At 33.6% G+C, this 23,131-nt stretch overlaps 1 protein-coding gene across 8 annotated transcripts in view; it reads left to right on the top strand.

Moving 5' to 3' along the window:
- Nucleotides 1–23,131, top strand: part of LOC145248160 (anoctamin-8-like) — a 282,493-nt gene that overhangs the window by 150,862 nt on the left and 108,500 nt on the right. For 6 of the 8 annotated variants that reach the window (XM_080109990.1, XM_080109989.1, XM_080109995.1 and 3 more), the window contains one exon: nt 19,589–19,835. In XM_080109990.1, coding sequence (XP_079966116.1) covers nt 19,589–19,835 — 247 coding nt within the window. Of the gene's footprint in view, nt 1–8,783; nt 9,239–19,588; nt 19,836–23,131 lie in introns of those variants that run through there. The other 2 variants (XM_080109994.1, XM_080109991.1) reach the window with 1 other exon arrangement.

The raw sequence follows: 23,131 nt of genomic DNA, 5'->3' as shown, positions 1-23,131 counted from the left end.
TTTCAATTTTTATCTCCTTAGCAGTCGTTTTGGACCAAGTAAAAAATAAATACCCCGTAGTAGGAGACGAATACTGACGCACATTTCAAGTAATACCGGTTGTTCGACCTTGACATTGCCGTTGGTTGTTTGTAAACACGTCAAATAGCAGACATAGTCGAATGTTCGCGAGCAAGATTTTTTTAAAATATATTTACAAAACTTGTTAAGATTTTAAAAAATATATATTTACAAAACATTCTTTTAATATCAGATATTTACAAAACTTTTAAGGATTAAAAAAAAATTTCTATTTACACAAAACTTTTTAATGTAAGTAATAAAACGAACGTAATTTAACAAAATATATTTAAATAAATGGGTGTCTTTCTGAGTGCGTTTTTTTTTTAAATATATTTACAGAACTTTTTAATAAAACTAATAATAATAATAATAATAAATAAATAAATGGTAAATTTTTACGACGTGCCTCAGCGTATTATAAACACCCCAACCTCCCCATGTTAAAAACGGTTTTAAGAATAAACACCACAACCTCAAAAGCCGTTCTTAACATAGGGTGGATTGGAGGGTATTCCGAAAGCCGTTCTTAACATGGGGTGGTTGGGGGTGTTTATACTACGCTGGGGCTGGTCATAAAATAATACCAAATAAATAAATAAACGACGCTATAACTGAGAATTTCGGACGATATCAATAAAAAATACATGATTAAAAAAATCTTTTAATAAAATTATTATAATCAACCTTTTAAATGGCATAAACAAATATAAAATAACTGACTTGTTCGGATTTTTGCGACCAAGAAGACTCAAAAAGGTTCGAGCCTGCTTTCCTACTACCACTATAAAATGCTAATATATATATATATACTTGTTTATTGTTATATAAACATGGTCACATCCTGCTGCTACAAATAGCCACTTGTTTCAATCAAACAACAGGTATCATCAGGCAGCGACTTGACTATTCAAAAGTTCAATGAATAATAAGGTTATTCATTGAACTTTTGAATAGTCAAGTCGCTGCCTGATGATACCTGTTGTTTGATTGAAACAAGTGGCTATTTGTAGCAGCAGGATGTGACCATGTTTATATAACAATAAACAAGTATATATATATATATTAGCATTTTATAGTGGTAGTAGGAAGGCAGGCTCGAACCTTTTTAACAATAAACAAGTATTATCAGCTCTTTTTATTGAGCACTATCTAACAACCTCGTTGAATTCATTAGTTCATTACTTTTGAATAAAAAAACCCGAGTATATAAATATATATATATATATATATATATATATAAATATATATGTATAAATATAAATATATATATATATATATTTATATATATATATATATATTTATATATATATATATATGTATAAATATAAATATATATATATATATTTATATATATATATATTTATATATATATATATATATTTATATATATATATATTCATATATATATATATATATATATATATATATATATATATATATATATATATATATATATATATATACTAGCCTTGGAGCCCGGCATTGCCCGGGTGTTTGGAGGTGTATGTTGAGCACAAAAAAAAAGTGGTAGTAGGAAGGCAGGCTCGAACCCGTACCGCAGAGGGTGGAAAGAACGGGGAAAAAACCTAACGTCTCTGCTGTTACGACCATCGCCAAACCGGAAGTGAGGTAGGTTAAAATTAAGGCTAGGCAATCGAAAAGAGGGGATGACTTTCAAAAATATCGGCGAAAAAAGCGACCCCTCCTTGTAGAAAAGTGCCCAGTTGAAGGTGAAGAAAGTAATGTTTTTACCAATATTTTGATATTTGTCGTCTGAAAGGCCGAGCTTCAAAACGATACTGATCTTGTGAAAATCTGCCGCCTAAGTCGAAATTTTTAGGCAAACATGCAAACATACATACATACATTTATATATTGATAACTAAAATTTTCGACCCAAACCGATTAAAAAGCTTGTCCTATCTCTTAATACACTTTATGTAAAATTTCATATGTTTAGATCAGAAATTGTCTGAGTAATTTGGTAGAGATCGAAGTGGTCAATTTTTTTTAACTTGGACCCCTATTATAACCCCTCAAGATTTATTGTTTTGGCCTCAAATCAAGTTATTAAGTTAGATCTATGTCCAAGGAATCTATATCTAAAATTTCAAGTGTTTAGACCCGATATTGTCGGAGGAATTTGGTAGAGTTCTCAAAGGTCAAATCGTTGAACTTTGACCCCTTAACAGCCAAATTTCTGGCCGAAAACCGATCACAAAGATTTTCCCAAATCTCAGTACCCTGCATATCAAATTTCGAGTCTGTAGACTTAAAATTGACAGAGTTATTGCGCAGGGAAATGTACACTGAGAGAGACACACAGGCAGACAGACACTTTCACTTTTATATATGTACTAGCATTTCAGCCCGGCGTTGCCCGGGTGTTTGGATGTGTGCGCTGAGCAAAAAAAAAAGAAAAAAGTGGAAGTAGGAAGGCAGGCTCAAACCCGTACCGCGAAGGAGTAAAAGAACGGGGGAAAAAACCTGACGTCTTTGCTGTTACGGCAACTGCCAAACCGGAAGAGACTTATGTTTAAATTTAGGCTAGACAATCGAAAGGAGACGATGATTTTCAAAAATATCGGCGAAAAAGCGACCCCCACCCCTGTAGAAAAGTTCCCAGTTTAGGGTGAAGAAATTAATGTTTTTAGCCAATTTTTCGATATTTGTCGTCTAAAATGTCGAACTTCAAAACGATACTGATCTTTTTAAGATCCGTCACCTCTGCCGAAAGTTTTAGGCAGACATGCAAACATACATACATACATACATTTAGACTATATATATATATATACTAGCAAAAGTGCCCGTCGTTGACTGGGTTCAAAAACAGCCTACAGAAAATGGACTCTGATTTATGAAAGTATGATAGGTTATGAAAAGGAAGGGTTGTAAATTTGGGTTGAATTTGGGAGTATCAAAATCAAAGCAAAATATGATGAAAGTAAAAATAAAATAGATAAACCTCATAATTTATTATACCATACCTGTTCACACTGAAACACTTATCCCAATATTCTGTGGATCTATATTAAAAAACCTTGTTAAGCTTTGTGACATATTTCCATTCTATGGAGGTCAGGTGCGAACGAACACCCCATAATTTTATTATACCATATTTCTTCAAACTGAAACATAATTATCAAAGTATACTAACGCAGATAGATATGAAACGTCTTTATTAAAATTTGTGCCTATTTCCATTCTATGGAGGCCAGGCGCGAACGCAGACCCCACAATTTTATTATACCATCCCTATTTAAGTTAAAACAAACTTATCAAAGTATTCTTATGTACATCTATATCAAAAACACTTGTAAACCTTTTTTTTTAATTTAAAAATGTTTTATTTCCATACTTTGTGGACCAGGCGCGTACGCAGACCCCACAATTTTAATGAACCACCGTTCTGCCAGATCAAACATACCCATTCCTGTATCTCGATACATCTTCTATCATTATATGTAATCAGTTTTTTAAAATAGTCAACCATATAGGAGCCTATTCGTGACCACACACACACACACACACACACACACACACACACACACACATTCAGCTTTATATATATACTAGCAGTTTCGCCCAGCTTTGCTTGGTCCCTGTGTACTGTTCATAACATACGTATATATCAAAAATGTACGGAAATGCCTTTCTATATAATAGGCTTCCTTAACTACCAAAGAGAAAAGTTGCTAGAGACTGCAGAGGTCAAAGTTTTTTTAAATTTGACCCCGATTTTGACCTCTTAATATTTATTGTTTTGGGCTCAAATCAAATTAAAATGTTTGACCCATGTCCAAGTAACCTACATCTAAAATTTCAAGTGTTTAGACCGAAAATTAGCGGAGGAGTTTGGTAGAGTCTGCAAAGATTAACGTTTTTAACTTTGACCTTGTGGCAGCCAAATTTTCGTCCAAAAACTGATTAAAAAGCTTGCTGCATGTCTGAATACCCTTTATGTAAAATTTCAAATGTTTAGACCCAAAATTGGCTTAATAGTTTGCTAGGGACTGCAAAGGTAAAATCTTTTGAACTTTGACCCCTTCTAAACCAAATTTTCAGGAATAAAAAACGATTAAAACACTTGCCCTATATCTGAATACACTTTATGTAAAATTTCAAATTCGCTAAGTAATTTGGTAGAGATTGCAGAGATCAATTTTTTTTTAACTTTGACCCCATTTATGACCTTTTAACATTTATTGTTTTGGGCTCAAATCAAATTATAAAGTTAGACCCATGTCCAAGGAATCTATATCTAAAATTTCAAGTGTTTAGACCCAAAATTGTCGGAGGCGTTTAGTAGAGTTCTCAAAGGACAAATCGTTGAACTTTGACCCCTTAACAGCCAAATTTCTGGCCGAAAACGGATTACAAAGTTTTTCCCACATCTCAATGCCCCCTATGTCAAATCCTGACTCTGTAGACCGAAAATTGGCAGGGTTATTGTGTAGGGAAGTGTACACAGACAGACACACACACACACACACACACACACACACACACACACACACACACACACACACACACACATTTTCACTTTTATAGATATATCTTCTATTATATCTATAAAAGTGAAAATGTGTGTGTGTGTGTGTGTGTGTGTGTGTCTGCATGTGTACATTTCCCTACCAAATAACTATGTCAAATTTCGAGTCTGTAGACCGAAAATTGGCATACGGGGTATTGAGATTTGGGAAAATCTTTGCAATCCGGTTTCTTAGAAATCTTTGCAAATAACTTCACATTATCGCAACAGCTGTTTACCTTTGGCTTCTATTTTACAATGGCCATTAGTATTTCCTGGGGTTTAAGTGGTAAAAAGCATTCCCAACGTCCCATTCCTATTCGCACTTATTCAGTGGAGGTCTGGTTAGTGCTTTCTCTCCTTGATCTTTCTATCCTCCTTGATCCTTCACTACTATTTCGTGTGGAGCTGGTCTATGCCAACAATACCATTTATTATTATTATTATTATTATTATTATTATTATTAGGTACTCACTAGGAGTAGTCACACAAGCCATCATCAAAGACTGCTCTTTGAGAACAACTTGTGATGTTCCCTGGAGTCTGAGTGACAAGTCTCCCCATACTTTTAGTACTCGCCACCTCTTTCGATAACCTTTGCAAAAGAATTTACATTATCACAACAGCCACTTACCATTGATTTCTCGTTGATGGTAACCATTGGTTTTCACTGGGATTTGGGTGGCAATAAGCCACCGCAAGGTCCGAGTCCTCTTTGTACTCAGCCAGTGGAGTTCTGGCTAGTGCTTTCTCTCCTCGATCTTTCTATCTTCCTTGACCTTCATTATTTGGTGTGGTACCCGCTTATGATGACACTCTCAAAAAACAAAGAGGGTGGTGGTATCTTACAATTATACAATTTCAGTTTTCATGATTTCATGTGATGTTCCTTTGTGTTTTACATCTGTAGCAGTTTCTGTATGTCCAGTTTGTGTCTGTAGTTCATGTGTTAGTCTCTGCATTCAGTTTAATATTTCTGCAGTTTTCATTATTGCTTATCTGTTGTATCTTTTCAAAGATTTTCAGTATTGTTCCTAGCGCTCCTAGTATTAGTGTTGTTATTCTTCTTCTTCTTCTTCTTCTTCTTCTTCTACTTCTTCTTCTTCTTCTTCTTCTTCTTCTTCTTCTTATTATTATTATTATTATTATTATTATGTATATATTAATATGCTTGTCCGTAATCACTAGAAGTAGTCACACGAACCATCATCAAAGATTGCTCTTTGAGAACAACTTGTGGTGTTCTCTGGAGTCTGAGTGACAAAAAGTCTTCCCAGATTTCCAGTAATCTCCACCTCTTTCGATAAGTTTTGTAAAAGAATTTGCATTGTCACAACAGTCGCTTACCATTGATTTCTCGTTGGCAGAGACAATTTATCTTCACTGGAATTTGGGTGGCAATAAGCCTTCCCAAAGTCTCAGTTCTCTTTGTACTCAACCAGCAGAGGTCTGGCTTGTGCTTTCTCTCCTCTGTTTCCATCTTCCCTGACCCTCCTCACTTATTTGCTATGATGCCAGTTTATGGTGATTACAATTATACCTTTTCAGTTTTCAGAATTCCTAATGATTACAATTATACCTTTTCAGTTTTCAGAATTCCTAATGATTACAATTATACCTTTTCAGTTTTCAGAATTCCTAATGATTACAATTATACCTTTTCAGTTTTCAGAATTCCTAATGATTACAATTATACCTTTTCAGTTTTCAGAATTCCTAATGATGTTCCTTTGCGTTTTACATTTGTAGCCGTTTCTGTATGTCCAGTTTGTGTCTGTAGCTCATGTGTTAGTCTCTGCATTCAGTTTAATATTTCTGCAGTTTTCATTATTGCTTATCTGTTGTATCTTTTCAGCCATCCCTCTCATTCCAATCTCTTCCATTCTTTTTCCAAAGTTTTTCGGTATTGTTCATAGTGCTCCTATTATTAGTGGTGTTATCTTGACTTTCTTCATTTTCCAGATCCCTTTGAGCTCTCTGGTCAGTTCCGTGTACTTGCTCCATTTCTCGGTCTCCTTGATCTTCACTCTGTGGTTTGCTACAACGACAAAATCTACAATCTGGCAGGACTTTTCTTTTTTGTTAACTATTATGATATCAGGTCTTCTTGCTTGGATGGGTTTATCCACTTGTATATCCATGTCCCATAGGATCTTGTGACTTTTATTTTCCAGTACTGCTGACGGTTTGTGCTTGTACCATTTGTATGTGTCTTCAAAATGCAATTGTTTACATAATTGGCAATATACTGCCTTCCCCATTTGATCGTGTCTATTTTTATATTCTTTTTGAGCTAAATTGCTGCATTCATTTATTATATGGTCTATTGTTTCGTCTCTTTGTCCGCAGAGTCTGCATTTGCTATTTTCTTGTATCTTGGCGATCCTTGTTTTGATGTAGTTGGTTCTAATTGCATTATCTTGTGCAACTGTTACTAGTGATTCAGTTTCCCTGTTTAGGTTTCCTTTTTGTAGCTATTTTCACGTGTTTTCGTTTGTCTCTTCTTTTGTAATCTTTATGAATCGTTCGTGTATCCGTTTCTCTTCCCATGTTTCTTTCCTCGTCTTATTCCTTGTCTCTTTTCTATCTTGTTTGTTTATTCTGTGTAGTTTGCTACAGTAATTATTTTTTTGTGGTCTGCATTATGTATTTTTCTAATTTTATTTATTTACTTACGTTTTCTGTCATTTACAAAGTCTTCTATACAGACCAGCCCTTTTCCTCCATTTTTCCTTTCCACATATAGTCGGTCAGTATCATTCTTTGAGTACAGTCAATTGTGCGTCGTCATGAGTTTGCTGGTATTCTGGTTGAGATTATTTAGTTTTTCTTTTGCCCAGTCATCATCATTATTGTTATTATTATCATCATCATCATTATTATTATTATTATTATTATTATTATTATTATTATTATTATTAACAACATAATTATTATTATTATTAGCAGCAGCATTATTATTAGCATTATTATTAGCATTATTATTATCATTAGCATTATTATTATTATTATTATTATTATTATTATTATTATTATCATTATCATTAGCATAATAATAATAATAATAATAATAATAATAATAATAATAATCACCACCACCACCACCACCACCACCACCACCACAGCCACGTATCTTTATCTCCTCCTGTCTCTAACATATTTTGTTCAAATAAACTTCCTTCTCCTACTTCCTATTTGTTTCTTCTTTTCCATTATCTTTTTTCTCCATACCCCTCCCCTTCTTCTTCTTCTTCTTCTTCTTCTTCTTCTTCTTCTTCTTCTTGATCTTGATTTTGTAATATTTTTTGTCGTATCTTTTTAAAACTCCTTTTTATCTTTTATTTTATTATCTGCTTTTCGTACTCCCAACGTGTTTCTTTCCTCCCTTCTCCTTATACTCTTTCTTTTCTTTTTCGTTACACATTATTTAATTTTCCCTGACTCTTTTTCTCTTTTTTTCACTCATATAACCTCTCTCTCTCTCTCTCTCTCTCTCTCATCTTCTTGCTTTTTTTCTTTCTTTTTGTTCTACTATATCTTTTTAGGTACTTATGCACTTATTGTACCGCGCTATTTTTTAAAAAAATAGTATTTTTAAGTTAAATTAAAGTTTTATGATATCTTTTTTATTAATTTGTTAAATTAAAGTATAGAATAGCTACAAACTCCCCTCCCCATGTTAAGAATAGCTTTCTAAATAATAACGTCCAGCGCGGTACAATAAGTGCATAAGTACCTCTTCTTTTCCTCATTTTATCTGCTTTCTTATTCTCTTTTTCCATTGATCCTTTAAATTCTGTCGTGCGAATCATGTTCTGATACTCTCTCTCTCTCTCTCTCTCTCTCTCTCTCTCTCTCTCTCTCTCTCTCTCTCTCTCTACTTTCTTTGTTTCTTTCTTTTTTTCTTCCTTTTTTCTTCTGTATTTTCTCTTTTTTTCCTCTTCTGATTTTTAAATTAACATAATAATTTTTTTTTGCGTCCTCTTCTTCGTTTCGTCTTCTATTTCCTTCTCTTTTTAAATCAAGAAATCCTGTTGAAAAACTCGTCCTGTCATCTCACCCTAACCCCTAACCCTCCACCAAATAAAAGTCTTGGTCCAGTGCTTGCATCGTGGATGTAATCCCGATTTCACCACCACCACCACCACCTTAGCCAGCAACAACTACACAGAGGCTACACCCACTGCCACTTTCAGCCAGGCTAAACATTTATGTAGATAATCAATGAATACTGCGTTCGCTGACTCCTCTGCATTTTCTTCTCCTCTCCTTTTATCTACTACCCCCACCCCCACATTTTAATAGAAACCTCTCCACCCCCACGCGCTTTTCTCTCCTTGTCCAGCTAGCATGATAGTGCCACAGATCCTGCAAGTGGTGGAGACGTGATTGTTTCCGCGACGGATCTCGGACCACGGACTTTGCGGCTGAAGACCTGAGGAGATTACTACCCAACTCCGAGTTTCTGTTTGTCGCACAGTGGCAACAACTTGACTGAGCAGCAGGTTGTAGTAAACTGACTGTGCGCATGCTTGTTTATTTATTTATTTATTTATCCCCCAAACACATGGAAAGCTGAAGAAGAATGGGGAAGAAACGTTTGTTTGGGTTTCGACACAAAGGTTCCTTCTTTTATTCCGGTAAGTAATGACAACTTTCACCGGGGATCCCCCCATCCCTCTCGGTCCCAAAATCAACAAAGCCTAAACCATTCTTGTAATGACCTTTTCCCTGTTGATTGCTGTGTAAGGCTAGTCCTTTGAAGTTCTAGGAGGTCCACCCTTTGAGAAAGGGTTAGCTTATTGCTAATCGCCTGAGGTGCCTCTAACAGTGAATAACGACGGAGTTGCCCAGGGATCTTATGCAGGGCCAAAGCCCCCCCCCCCCGCATTCTTCGGGGCGGTGATTTTTCAATCCCACTTTCCGGCCCTTGTGTCACATTTCACTGTGGGAGAGAAATAAATACATTCAAAGTTCAAATTTTACTGTAGAGACGCTTTATTCAATCTGATCCCTCCCCAATTATTTTGCGTGGGCGTTTATTTATTTATTCTGTCTGTTTCTTTTGTGATTGTTTTAGATGTGTTTTATTCACTTCCTTCTGCATTGCTTAAAAAATGTGTTATCCAAAAATAAAATGAATCAGAAAAATATATGAGTGAACAAGCAAGATATATAAATGTGAGAAAAAAAATGTGTATTTAAAAGAGTGTAGCCATCAACAATTGTAGGTTTTTAAGACTTTTGTAAAAAATATTTTTTAATATTTTCATAACGCGTTTCGAGCCTCGTTTTAGCTCTCTTCAGATATTTTTTAGTTAAAAGTTTTTTAGTTAAAATTTTTTTTAGTTAAAAATTCCATAAACTTTTCACTAAAAAAAACTTAACTAAAAAACTTTTAACTAAAAAAATTTAACTAAAAAATATCTGAAGAGAACTAAAACGAGGCTCGAAACGCGTTATGAAAATATTTAAAAGTATTAAAAAATGATAAGTCTAAAAAACCTACAATTGTTGATAGCTACACTCTTTTATATTTATATATATATATATTCTTATCAAATAAGACAAAAAATGGGCCAGTGTGTTTATTTATGATAGCGAACAACAAAAAACTTCTTAATCATTTTTTTTTTCTTTTTTACATGAATGCTACAGCATGCTCCGGTAATTTCAAATTTACTTTGAAGGTTTTTCTACAGAAAAATCATAAGAAAGCAAAATACACACACACACACACACACACACACACACACACACACACACACATATATATATATACCCTGTGCTTATAATATATATACATATATATATATATATATATATATATATATATATATACCCTGTGCTTATACTAACCTTAATTTCTGATCACTAACAATCACTTTCTTTGTAATTCTATAAGTGCATTCATATACGATCTCACATTGAGGCAGTTATTTGTCTAACAACAATGAAAAGCCGCGATACAGCGAAACAGTCTTTATTTGTCTGTTTGTCTCTGTCTGTCTGTCTGTCTGTCTGTCTCTCTCTCTCTCTCTCTCTCTCTATATATATATATATATATATATATATATATATATATATATATATATATATATATATATATATACACACACTTGTGAGCAAAAAAAAATGGGCCAAACAAATTGTATACATTTTATTGCACTAAAACCTATATTGAACAAAGAACAATTGAACAAGGAAACTTAAACGAGACTAATAACACAGAACAAGACATTTACTTTAATAAATGCTTAGGATGGAATCGCATTCCCTTTTGATTTCTTTAAAAGATCAATTCTTTTAGACATGCTCTCAACCTAAGTGGAACACTGTGAAGAGGAGATGCTATTCCATTCACTTTGCACAACTTCCCACAGTTTGTCATTGTTCGAAAAAGTTCTTCCATCCAATGCACGAGATATTATGGACCAAATATTCTCGACTGGGTTTAAATCGGGGCTTTGACCTGGCCAACAGAAAACCGTTTTCTTGTGACTTTAGCAGTGTGTGCAGGGCATTATCATGCTGAAAAATAATGTTCTGGGATATTCCCAGCTTCTGGATACTTGGTAACAGTCCTGTTTCTAATATTCGAATGTATTCCTTTGCATTGATTGACTTCTCACATCTAATATGTTCCCCAACTCCTGCTGCAGTAAAAGTTTCCCATACAATTATCCCTCCATTCCTATATTTAACTGTCGTTTTTATGCAACTTGGCGAAAATCTTTCTCGAGTTCTTCGATTGCACTGTTCGGGAACATCAGAAGCATCACTAACAAAACAAAATCTTGATTCATCTCACCAGAAAACATTCCTGAACGAGTCTGTATCTTTCTTGCCATGACACGAGAAAAATCTCTTTCTATTGTTGATGTTCTTCTTAGATAAAAATGGCTTCTTTGCATACCTTTTAGAAGAAAATTCCATTTCTTTCATTCGTCTAGATACTGTATATCTAGAAAGAGAATTTCCAGCCCCTGTTGAATTCTTTGCTATGGTCAACATAAGTTTTCTTTCAATCCTTCAAACAGTTAATTTAAGCCTGTGGTCGTCCTTCAAAGTGGATGCTCTAGGACGACCAGATCCAGATTTCCCTTTTATCAAGCGTTCGACTTCGGACCTTCGACCAATTCGCTTCACTACAGAAAGAGATGTTTTCACATTTTCTTTTCTTAAAATATAAAAAATCTTCTTGTAAATCATTTTGGACTGCCTTAATCCTGCAATTCGGTTTTTCATATCCTCGCCAAGATGCGGTTTTACCATTTTGAGGATTAATTTTTCCACTTATGCTATAATAATAATGATCTGCAAAATAGAAATTTTCAGTTAAAATCAACAAAACTTCACGGAAAAATATTGAAAAATCGATTTCTCCCTTCTTTCACTCTTGGCTCATTTTTTTTTTTTTTTTCATGAGTATATATATATAGAGAGAGATATTTTAATCCCAACCAAATAAAAAAAGCTCAATGCACAAATAATAGAGAAAAGAAATTAAAACTGTAAGTTGAAATTTACAATCAAATTTATTGTTCGACTGAATATTCGAAAAAACAATTTACAAATGTGTTGTTTTTTAAAAAATAATTTTTTAATAAGAGTCGTTCAATTTGGAAATTTGAATAATGAAAGAAAAATTAATCAAATTTACGTGTGATAAATAATTTGTTCAATTCTCAATAAATTAAAATAAATGAAATCATTAGGAAACGGACAAAGCAAAAAAAAAAAAAAGAAGAAAAAAATACGAATATTTTAATGAAAGATGTTTATTGACTTATTGATTCCCCAAAGAAAACAATTGAATTCACCCTAAAAAGAAATCCCCCTATTTATTTATTTATTATTTTTTTGTTTGTTTAATCAATCTGTTTTGCAGTTGTAGGTGTATTCCTTTTCTTTTTGGGATTCTTATGAGATTCTCAATGAGAAATTGACTAAAACTTCTTGAGTTTTTTTTCTCATCAAATTTTTCCTTGGAGTTCATATATTAAATTCATTGCTCTTTCTGATTTTTGTAAAATCAACTTTCTCTATCTCTCTAAACACTTTCTCACACCTGATACTATTCTTTATCTTACAAATCTACTATCAGAACATGTATGGAATTTTGTTGTCATATTTTGGCTGGTGAATCTGTCTCATTTTAGATAATAATTAATAAATTGTAAAAACGTGTCTGCAATTTGATTGGCCCCCACCCTTTCTTCTTCTCTGTAATCTCTCTGTCTTTCTCTCTTTCTTTCTTTCTCTTTCTCTCTCTCCCTCTCTCTCTCGCGTACACACACACACACACACACACACACACACACACACACACACAGACATGATGTTGATGGTCTCAGTTTTTTCTACAAATACTATTACGGCATGTGCTCTTCAGAATTGTCTGATCTATTCCCCGCTTCTTTTATTCCAGCCCGTTTAACTCGTTGGCCTAGAGGTCTCCATAAATTAATTGTTTCAATACCTCATTATAATACAGCTTCATATCCCAGTATCTTCTTTCCAAAGACTGCAAGGTTGTGGAACTTCTTTCTTGCTCATTGTTTTCCTTCTACCTACACCTTGGTACTTACTGCTTTGGTATTTGCAAGACTAAGTTTGGTTTGGTTGTTTTGTTTTACTGCATATCAACCCTTTTCAGGTCACTTAGTACTGAATCCAGTAATTTTGGAAGATATTTTTATGCTTTAAGTTTCTTTGGAGTTTGGTTTGGTTGTTTTGTAAAGGAAGATTGTTTTTAATTTTGAATTTGTAGAACATCTTAGTCTGTCTTTTTCATCAAATCTTTGTTGGAGTTCATATATTAAATCTGTTGTGCTTTCTGCTTCTCGTAAAATCGGATCCCTCTACTGTTCTAAACGCTTTCTCACGCCTGATATTATTCTTTATCTCTACAAATCTACTATCAAACCATGTATGGAATACTATTGTCATATTTTGTCTGGTGAATCTCTGTCCCATTTAAGGGTTCTTGATAAATTGTAGAAACATATCTAATTTGATCGCTCCCCCTCCCATCTTTTCTTCTTCACTGCAACCTCTCTTTCACTGATGTGATGTTACTAGTCTCAGTCTTTTTATAAATACTATTATGGCATGCGTTTTTCAGAATTGTCTGATCTATTCCTTGCTTCCTTTGTTCCAGCTCGTTTGACTCGTTGGTCTAGTGGTTTTCATCAATTCGCTGTTTTGATACCTCAGTGTAATACAGCTTCCAATCCAGTATCTTCTTACCAAGAACTGCAATACTATGGAACTCTCTTCCTGCTGATTGTTTTCCTCCTACCTATTGCATTCCTCTTTTCAATATTATGGCCAATAGGTATCTCCTATTTTTGCGATAATCATCTTTCGTTTTTGTTAGCTCCTTACATCAAGTGGCCTCACATCTTGTCTTGAGCGATTTCCATAAAAAAAATGTTTCAGGAGTATGATTTTCCACGTGTACTTTTCTAGTTACATATTTGTGACCTATCTGTGTTATTAAAAACGTATGTGAAAAATAAATCGCTGAAACTAACTAATAATTATAAATTTAGATGAGTTTATAAAACATATCCAAAACAAAATAATCTCGAAGATGGTGTATGTTTATTTGTGTGAAAATAAACCCTTCTTTATCAAGGCAATGTTTGGTTCGTTTGGATACTCGGGTTTTCCATAAATAATAATAATAATAATAATAATAATAATAATAATAATAATAATAATATAAATAAAAAACAAAAGCAAACAGCTATTTTTTATTGGAAATGTAGTGGACAAATAACCCAAATAAACATTTGTATTTAGCAGTAATACGAGATGCCTTCAATAAGTTTCCAGACTTTTTTTCCGTATGGGCACCTTTATTAATAGTACACACATGAAACTCTAGTCCTCTTCAAAGTAATCTCCTCCGGCTGCAATGCGCTTGTACCGTTCCAACAACTTCTGGAAGGCCCTATGGCAGTCCTCTTGTGTGAACATGTCAATGACCCTCGTCACAGCCTCTTTCAGTTCCTCAATTGTCTCATAACGACAGCCTCTAAGGTTTTCCTTGAGCTTAGGGAATAACCAAAATTCACAGGGAGCAAGGTCTGAATTATAGGAAGGGTGAAGAACTGTCTTGATGCCCATCTTGGTCAAATAGTGCGTGATTTTCTCTGAGCACCCATGGAACAAACTTTGCACAAATCTTATTAATAATTTATATATATATATGGTGTTTTTGTTTAGAAACAGTGAGCTTGAAATTAACAACTCTTTTTTCTTTAATTGCAGATTTGGCAACTATCGGTTATTTCGAGTTCATCATAAAGAGGCTCAAACTCGAACAGCTTTTGCAAATTGCAAATGATACGATCAATTTACTAAGAGAAACATTTGATGAGCGAATAATTTCATGAAATGGACTTGTAAACTGGCCACCTCGTTTATGTGATTTAACCCCATTAGGTTATTTTCTATGGGGATATGTCAAGTCCAATGTCTACTTTCATAAGCCAGACACAATAGACAATTTGGAAGATAACATTCGATGCGTTATTGCCAAAATGCAACCTAATTTAATGTGTAGAATTTGCGAAAATTGGACCGCTAGTTTACATCACGTACATGTGTATTGCAGGCCGTATGCCAAAAATTATATTAAATTTATAAATTTACAAAATTAAATTTTGGAATAAACCACATATTTGGAATAAATCATGTATTTGTAAGATAAAACTATTTTTCTGTGATTTAATTGGTGTTTTAAGAGGCTGCGACCAGAAATGCAAGGTCACAGAGCAGCGCAAGGTGGGTCAAATGATTGTACTTCTTGTGGACCATTGTTATATATATATATATATATATATATATATATATATATATATATATATATATATATATATATATTTATATATATATATATATATATATATATATAAGCCGGTAAAAATAGCTGCTAAGGGGTCAAAATTGGAACTTGACAGGCATAAATCAACTTAAAGTAATCTTGTACACATGTACAAATATACATTTATAGGTTAAAGTCGGTTAAATTTAAATGCTTTCTATCTACCTGACGATATCTCAAACAGTCACGACTAAGGCTGGAGCGCTAAATCTTTTTGTTTTGGTTTCGATTCTAGCTGATGGATCCCAACTTATATATATATTATTTTACTTATGAAATGACTACTATATATTGGGTACAATATAATAATCTATAGAGAATTGGCTTTATAATGATTATAACTACGAAATATGCATAAATTAAAATATACTTTTAGCATATTTTACGGTTGGCAACGCTTGGTAGTTTGCTAGAAATATCTATCTATCTATATATATGTGTGTGTGTGTGTGTGTGTGTGTGTGTGTGTGTGTGTGTGTGTGTGTGTGTGTGTGTGTGTGTGTGTGTGAGAGAGAAAGTTGGGGGCATACAGAGAAAGGTCGATAGATATGAACCAAAAGAGATTAGGGGCTCAGAATAGACTTTAAACAAAATGACGAATCGATACGTTCATATACTATGTCAACTGTCAGATAATCTAATGTCATTCGAGAGAAATAGGAAACTCTGAAGAAACTTTTATAAATGTTCATGAACAAGCAAAGATCGATCGATATAATCTGACTATAAAACTGTGTATATTTGAAACACAAACAAATGAAACCAATTTAAAAAAAGCCTTTTTTCTTTTTCTCTTGAACTATAAAAGTTTCTCTTTCTTCTGTAGGTTTCATTGTGTGCCATTCTTTTGTTCTTCCTATATTTTTTTCCGGAGAATAATAAAAGAAAAGAAACAAAATGCGTAATAAAACATTAGCGCATGCTCCAAAAGCGTTCTTCATGAGAACACAAATCATATTATCTTTTAGGTTAGGGTGTGTGCAGAGAAGTAGGATACTTATTACTAAAAATAACATGGCCATGAAACTAATAAGGTTATAATGGTGATAACACTAACAGCGTTTTTACTATGATTATAGACATAATAATAATGTCATAACACTAATAACGTTTTGTTATTATGATAACAGACATAATATTAAATAAGATCATAACACTAATAACGTTTTTGTTTTTTCTATTCTAGCTGATGGCACCCAAACACTTTTTTTTACAAAGGGCTCACTATTTATCAAGGCCCAGAGGCCACTCGAGGATAAGGCTTAATGTGTGTACGGTAGTCATTGGGACAATAGCGTTAGTAGTGGAAATTTGGTATAATTAGATTATTTAAGATGACGGTTCAACAAGAACTTGTTTATGTTAGACTTGAAGATGACAATATTGTAGTCAGTTGTAAAGCAATCCAGCAGAACAAAGTTCTATGGGCGGTCAGTTTTAGGAGAGAGGTTTTGTTAGTGGAATCCATGGTTTCTTTTAGGCACTGATAGAGATTGGAGGAAATTATTGATAGTGGTTTTGGCTAGAGGAGTGTTTTTTTTTTGTGAAAGATTGGCAGCGAGGGGGGGGGCATACATTGGAGCTCAGTCGAGCACTTGCCGTGAAAATAACAATAGAGCAGAAACAGGCCTACAAGGTCTTCTGTTAGAAAGAGGTTGTAGAGAAGAGAAAAGGGTATCACTTACCAGGTTACAAAGTCGGTTTTGAACTCTATCAAGGCAGGATAGGAGGCTCCGAGCAGCTCCTGTCCAGATGTGGCAACAGTACTCCATTCTAGGACATACTTGGCTCTTATACAGGTAGAGAATTGCATTAGCAGTGAGATATCTACTGGAGCGGTAGAATGATCCAATCATTTTTCCAGCAACCTGGGTAATGGATTTGATGTATGTTCTTCATTTCAGATCAAGAGTGAAGGTCAGACCAAGAAGCTTGTCTAAACATGCAGCGTCCCCAAGACGAGAGCCGTTCTTTTCAATTTATACTAATAGACATAATAATGATGCCATAACACTAATAACGTTTTGTTATTATGATAATACACATAAAATTAAACTAGGTCATAATACTAAAAACATTTTGTTATTAGTATAGTAGAGACTAGCGCGGGAGGGGGTTTTGCTCGGTCGTAAAATACGCTTAAATATGATATTTTAATTTGTCCAGATTATTATAGAGTCGTGATTTCAAAAGTAAAAAAAGAAAAGTATTTGAGTGCTATCAGCTAGAATCGAAACCGAAAGCAAAACTGTATCATTCAAAGCTGGTGACGTTACCACTATACGGACGTGACACGCATATGAACTGATTAAAAATTAAAAATTAAAAATAAATTAAGATGAATGTACAAAATGTATAACGATTTTTAAAAGATTTCGACCCATTTTTGACCCCTTAAAAACTATTTTAACCAGCTAAAGCCCCATAAAAGAACGGTCCATAAAAATCCAATCATTTGAGACCCCTAACGCCGCTCTGCGACTTTTTGTTTCGGAAGAGATAGAGCTTGAAAATATGGAGACAGACAAACATATAACCTTTTATATATTAGATAACATAAAATGAGATTATAACACTAATGATGTTTTGTTATGATAATAGTAGACATATTAAACAAGACTATAACACTAATAAGATTGTGTTACTATGATAATAGTCATAGCATTAAACAAGGTCATACCTAGGGCTAGGACAACAGCATATTCTTTTCATTGTTTTGACTCTCGAGTGTGGATCCGTTGATATCTTATATCTTATATATATAGAGTGATGTGGTTCTCGGTTGATTAACTGTGCCTAACTGTGTCGAATATATACTCGAGAGTCAAAACAATGAAAAGAATATGCTGTTGTCACAGCCCTAGTCATAACACTAATAACGTTTTGTTACTATGACAGTGAACATATTAAACAGGGTCACGTGGTTAATAAAGATGCACACAGAAAGTCGAATTCAAAAGCTGATTTTAAAAAGCATAGTGAAAATATTAACGTGATTAAGCCTGATAGTAATGGTAGCATTTATCTTCATTGAAACAAGTAATTTCATTACTTCTTGCAACAAACCAAATTGTTAATATCTGTCTGCCTTCATTGTTGTTTTTTTTGTTTTTTTTTTTGTTTTGTTTTTTTTTGTAATATTATGAAAATGTCAGCAGTAACAAAAAAGAATGAAATAACTTTCTTGATTGGAGCAATTTCGTTTCAATTATTCTCCATTTTGTATTGTCTCCCCTTACCGATGTTTAGTCAATTTTTGGTGCTTCTTCGTTATAAAAGCGAAATTCGAAAATCGGAATCTAGAATTTCAAGTAAAACTAACGGTATCTACTTAATTCTCATGTCGCAGTAATAAACATATCCAAAAATTACGAAAAACAATAAGGTAAAAAAAAATTAATTATTAATGAAAACAGTTTTTGTAGACAACAAATAGTGAGTTTTGCTAAATTGGCCTAAGATTTTCTAATTCTTCAGAAAATAATTTTCTCCCCTGTTATGATACGAACTCTCTGGTTTCATGTTTTAGCACAACTGAATTCCAAATAATCCAACTAATACAAATTATCAATTCTCATCTGAAAAATTTTTATTTATTAATTTTTTGCATTATTTGGATTATTCCGACTACTGTTCTCATCTTGAGTGTTAGTTTCACAACTTTCGGTTGATGTAACCTCCGATCGTCTTCAAGTACCCGTGGCGCAATGGTTGGAGTACTAGATAAATTTCAGATGTAAAAGTTACAGTCTTCTGGAGGTTGAAGGATCAATCCTCAGTGCAGCTGACCGAAAATACAGTTGCGAATTACTTAGGATTTCTACACAGTCATGGCTGAAAGAACAGGAACATGCTACCCCCATGAATTAAATAAAAGATTTTGTTTGAAATTCTGTGTAGATTCCCGAGTTTGACAGAAAGATTCCTGAGTTCGATAAGATACACCTGAAGAAGGTCACAGATTATATCGGCCGAAATGTTGTGAAAATAACGCTCAAGGTGAGAACAGTAGTCCGAAGAATCCAAATGATGCGGTTAATCAATCGTCATCTCAAAAATTGAAAAACATTTTTGTTTTCTTTTTGTGTTTCAGCTTATCGAGTGTTTGGTAAACGCCTCCTAAGAACCAGCCAGTTTGTGGTCTCTAGTCGAATATGGCTTCACACGATTCCAACACGAAACTGCGACGTCCTCATGACGTTCCCGCCCAATGCAGAGGATGCCAAACTCATGTGGATCTTAAAACAGTTGCGGGAGAAAGCTCCGGAAATCATTGTGCATGTGCGTCACCATGCACGCACGGAGGTTTTTGGATTTTACATGACATCCAGTTATGTCAAGTAAGTAAACCATTTTACACTATCAAAAAAAAAAAATTTTCGCCCCAAAACTGATTTAAATGCTTGCCGCATGTCTGAATACCCATTATGTAAAATTTCAAATGTTTAGACCAGAAATTGGCTGAGTAATTTGATAGAGACCGCAGAGATCAAAGTTCTTTTAACTTTAAACCCAATTTTAATGCCTTAACATTTATTTTTTGGTGCTCAAATCAAATTATAAAGTATGATCCATATCCAGGTAACTAACATTTAAAATTTTAAGTTTTTAGACCCAAAATTGGCGGAGGAGTTTGGTAGAGTTTTCAAAGATCAAATCGTTGAACTTTGACCCCTTGACAGCCAAATTTCTAGCCGACGATTGATTAAGATTTTTTTACAAGGTAGTCCCCACTTATCAAAGCCCGGAAGCCACTCGGGAATAAGGGTTATTGTGTGTACAGTATGTTAATTTTGGAGATCTGATAAAGTGCCTTACTTAAGGAAGCGGTTCATCAGGAATTTGTTCACATTGGACTTGATATATATATATATATATATATATATATATATATATATATATATATATATATATATATATATGGTAGACAGCTGAGGATCCCCGTTTTCTATTTCCAAAATTTTAGTTAAGTTTTCTTTTTTCATCCTTATATAGTTAAATTCTCTTTTATAATTGAAGACTTTTGAGAAATCGGCTCATGCAAGTGGTTAATCTATTTCTATTTAACAATTTTAGTTAAAGCTTTTATTTATTTATTTTTTCATCCTTATATAATTGAATTCTCTTTTGTAATTATAAACTTTTTAAAAGTCGGATTATGTAGGTGCTGAGTCTGCGATAGGTTAAAATTAATTTTTTTTTCCGGGAATTTAAACTGCATTGTTTATTTTTATTTTTACATTTTTTTTTACTCCAAGCTTCTTTAGTCGCGCGCGCGCGCGCGTGTGTGTGTGTGTGTGTGTGTGTGTGTGTGTGTGTGTGTGTGTGTGTGTGTGTTGGGACGATTAATTGGAATCGGGAATCAGAAAAATCAGAACTTCTGAAGATATCGGATCGGAATCAGAAAAAAATTGAGCCTCATTTCCTATTACAAAAAACGATTCTTTCTTGGCACTAAAAAGTGAAATAAACATGTATTCCTTTACTAGCATTTTCATCCCGGCTTTGCTCGGACCCGATTTACTGTTCATAAGTTGCCCTACGTGTGAATACACTTTATATAAGATTTCAAATGCTTAGACCAAAAATTGTCTGAGTAATTTTGTAGAGATCGCAGAGATAAATATTTTATAACTTTGACCCCAATTTTGACCTTAACATTTATTATTTTGGTCTCAAATCAAAATATAAAATTTTACCCATGTCCAAGTTACCTAAATCTAAAATTTCAACTGTTTAGACCCAAAATTGGTGGAGAAATTTGGTAGAATCTGCAATGGTCAATTCTTTCAACTTTGACCTTTTGGCAGCCAAATTTTCGCCCCAAAACTGATTTAAATGCTTGCCGCATGTCTGAATACACTTTATGTAAAATTTCAAATGTTTAGACCAGAAATTGGCTGAGTAATTTGATAGAGACCGCAGAGATCAAAGTTTTTTTTAACTTTGACCCCAATTTTAATGCCTTAACATTTGTTTTTTGGTGCTCAAATCAAATTATAAAGTATGATCCATATCCAAGTAACTAACATTTAAAATTTTAAGTTTTTAGACTCAAAATTGGCGGAGGAGTTTGGTAGAGTTTTCAAAGATCAAATCGTTAAACGTTGACCCCTTGACAGCCAAATTTTTATCCGACGACTGATTAAGGTTTTCCAAATCTCAACACCCCTTATCTCAAATCTCGCGTCTCTAGACTAAAAATTGACAGAGTTATTTGGTAGGGAAATGTACACACACACACACACACACACACACACACACACACACACACGACATTTTCAATTTTATAGATATATAGATTAGAAGACTATTCATTTACAACATAGAACTAAAAAAATGGCCAAAGACTGCAGATGAGAAATCCCATTCCCAGATGTAACATTGACTCTTGAGTCTAATTTATTTATTCATTTTTATTGCCGAACTATTGCAAGTAAATATTATATAGAGTTCATTTGTCTATTTCTTAATCACATCATGATTTTCACACCTACTTGATAAATGTCTAGATTAGCTCGATTAAACCAACATAAGATGTTTCTTTTTTTTTTTTTTTTTGGTGATTACATGCCATAAGCAATGGTGAAAAAAGAAAAAAGAAAAAACACAAACTGATTCTACTCCTGACGTAGATGTTATATCACCAAAAATGTTATTATACACAAATAAATGTTTTTCTTTTTAAATTCTACATTGTATTAACTTTCTAAAATTACAGATTTTATTGATGCTTCCATTTAGTCTCAAAAGGGCCAGTTGTGCGTGTAATTGTGAGGCAAGGGTGGCACAATCCCAAACACATCTCTCCTGAATCAGTACTGCTTGAGTCCAGTGGCAAGGAGAAGTCCAAGACGATTGGAAACAAGCGGAGAGCACATACAGCACCTGGAAGCCCCAAATGGTCACCCATTTAGTACTGACTAGGCTCAACATTGCTTAACTTCAGTGATCTCGTAGGAACCGGTGTGTCATTGTGATTATGCCGTACATAACAGATTATATATATATATAGTAAAACTGGTAATTAGTAAAAGCATGAAGAAAGTGCTCAATACTATTGCAGAGCAAATATGTGTTTTATTCTTTTATTACCGTTTTATCTGTTTGGTTACATATGTTTCGGCTGTTGGATCGTAAACATGGTCCAACATCCAAAACATATGTAAGCAAACAGATAAAACGGTAATAAAAAAAATAAAAAGCATATATATGCCTTTCATATATATATATATATATATATATATATATATATATATATATATATATATATATATATATATATAGATATGAAAGGCACTTTGTGCGTGCGTCTCTGTATGTTTGAGAGGGTTCATTCCCTATGTACTCGGAAACGGCTGAGTCGGTTTTATTTTAATTTCACACAAATGTACTTTATGTGTCTGGTAGTGTTCTTAGATAGGTTTTGTATCAAAATACTTCTGATAAGTATTGAAAATCAATAGTCAATAAAATCCAATTAAAGAATTTTAACACCAAACTAGCAAAAGGGCCTTAACATATAAAATAAACAGTGGGTTCTTTGATAGGTCTGGGGCGCATTCGAAATGAATGTTTTCAAATGCAACCCTGTCATATCAAAGAATCTATAGCTGATTTTATATACTGGGCTTTT

The sequence above is a fragment of the Euprymna scolopes genome, chromosome 26, assembly GCF_053919585.1.
Source record: "Euprymna scolopes isolate OS-2025 chromosome 26, ASM5391958v1, whole genome shotgun sequence".
Lineage (NCBI taxonomy): Eukaryota > Metazoa > Mollusca > Cephalopoda > Sepiida > Sepiolidae > Euprymna > Euprymna scolopes.
The sequence above is the reverse complement of the archived record's forward strand: the minus strand, read 5'-3'. Positions and strand labels throughout refer to the sequence as shown.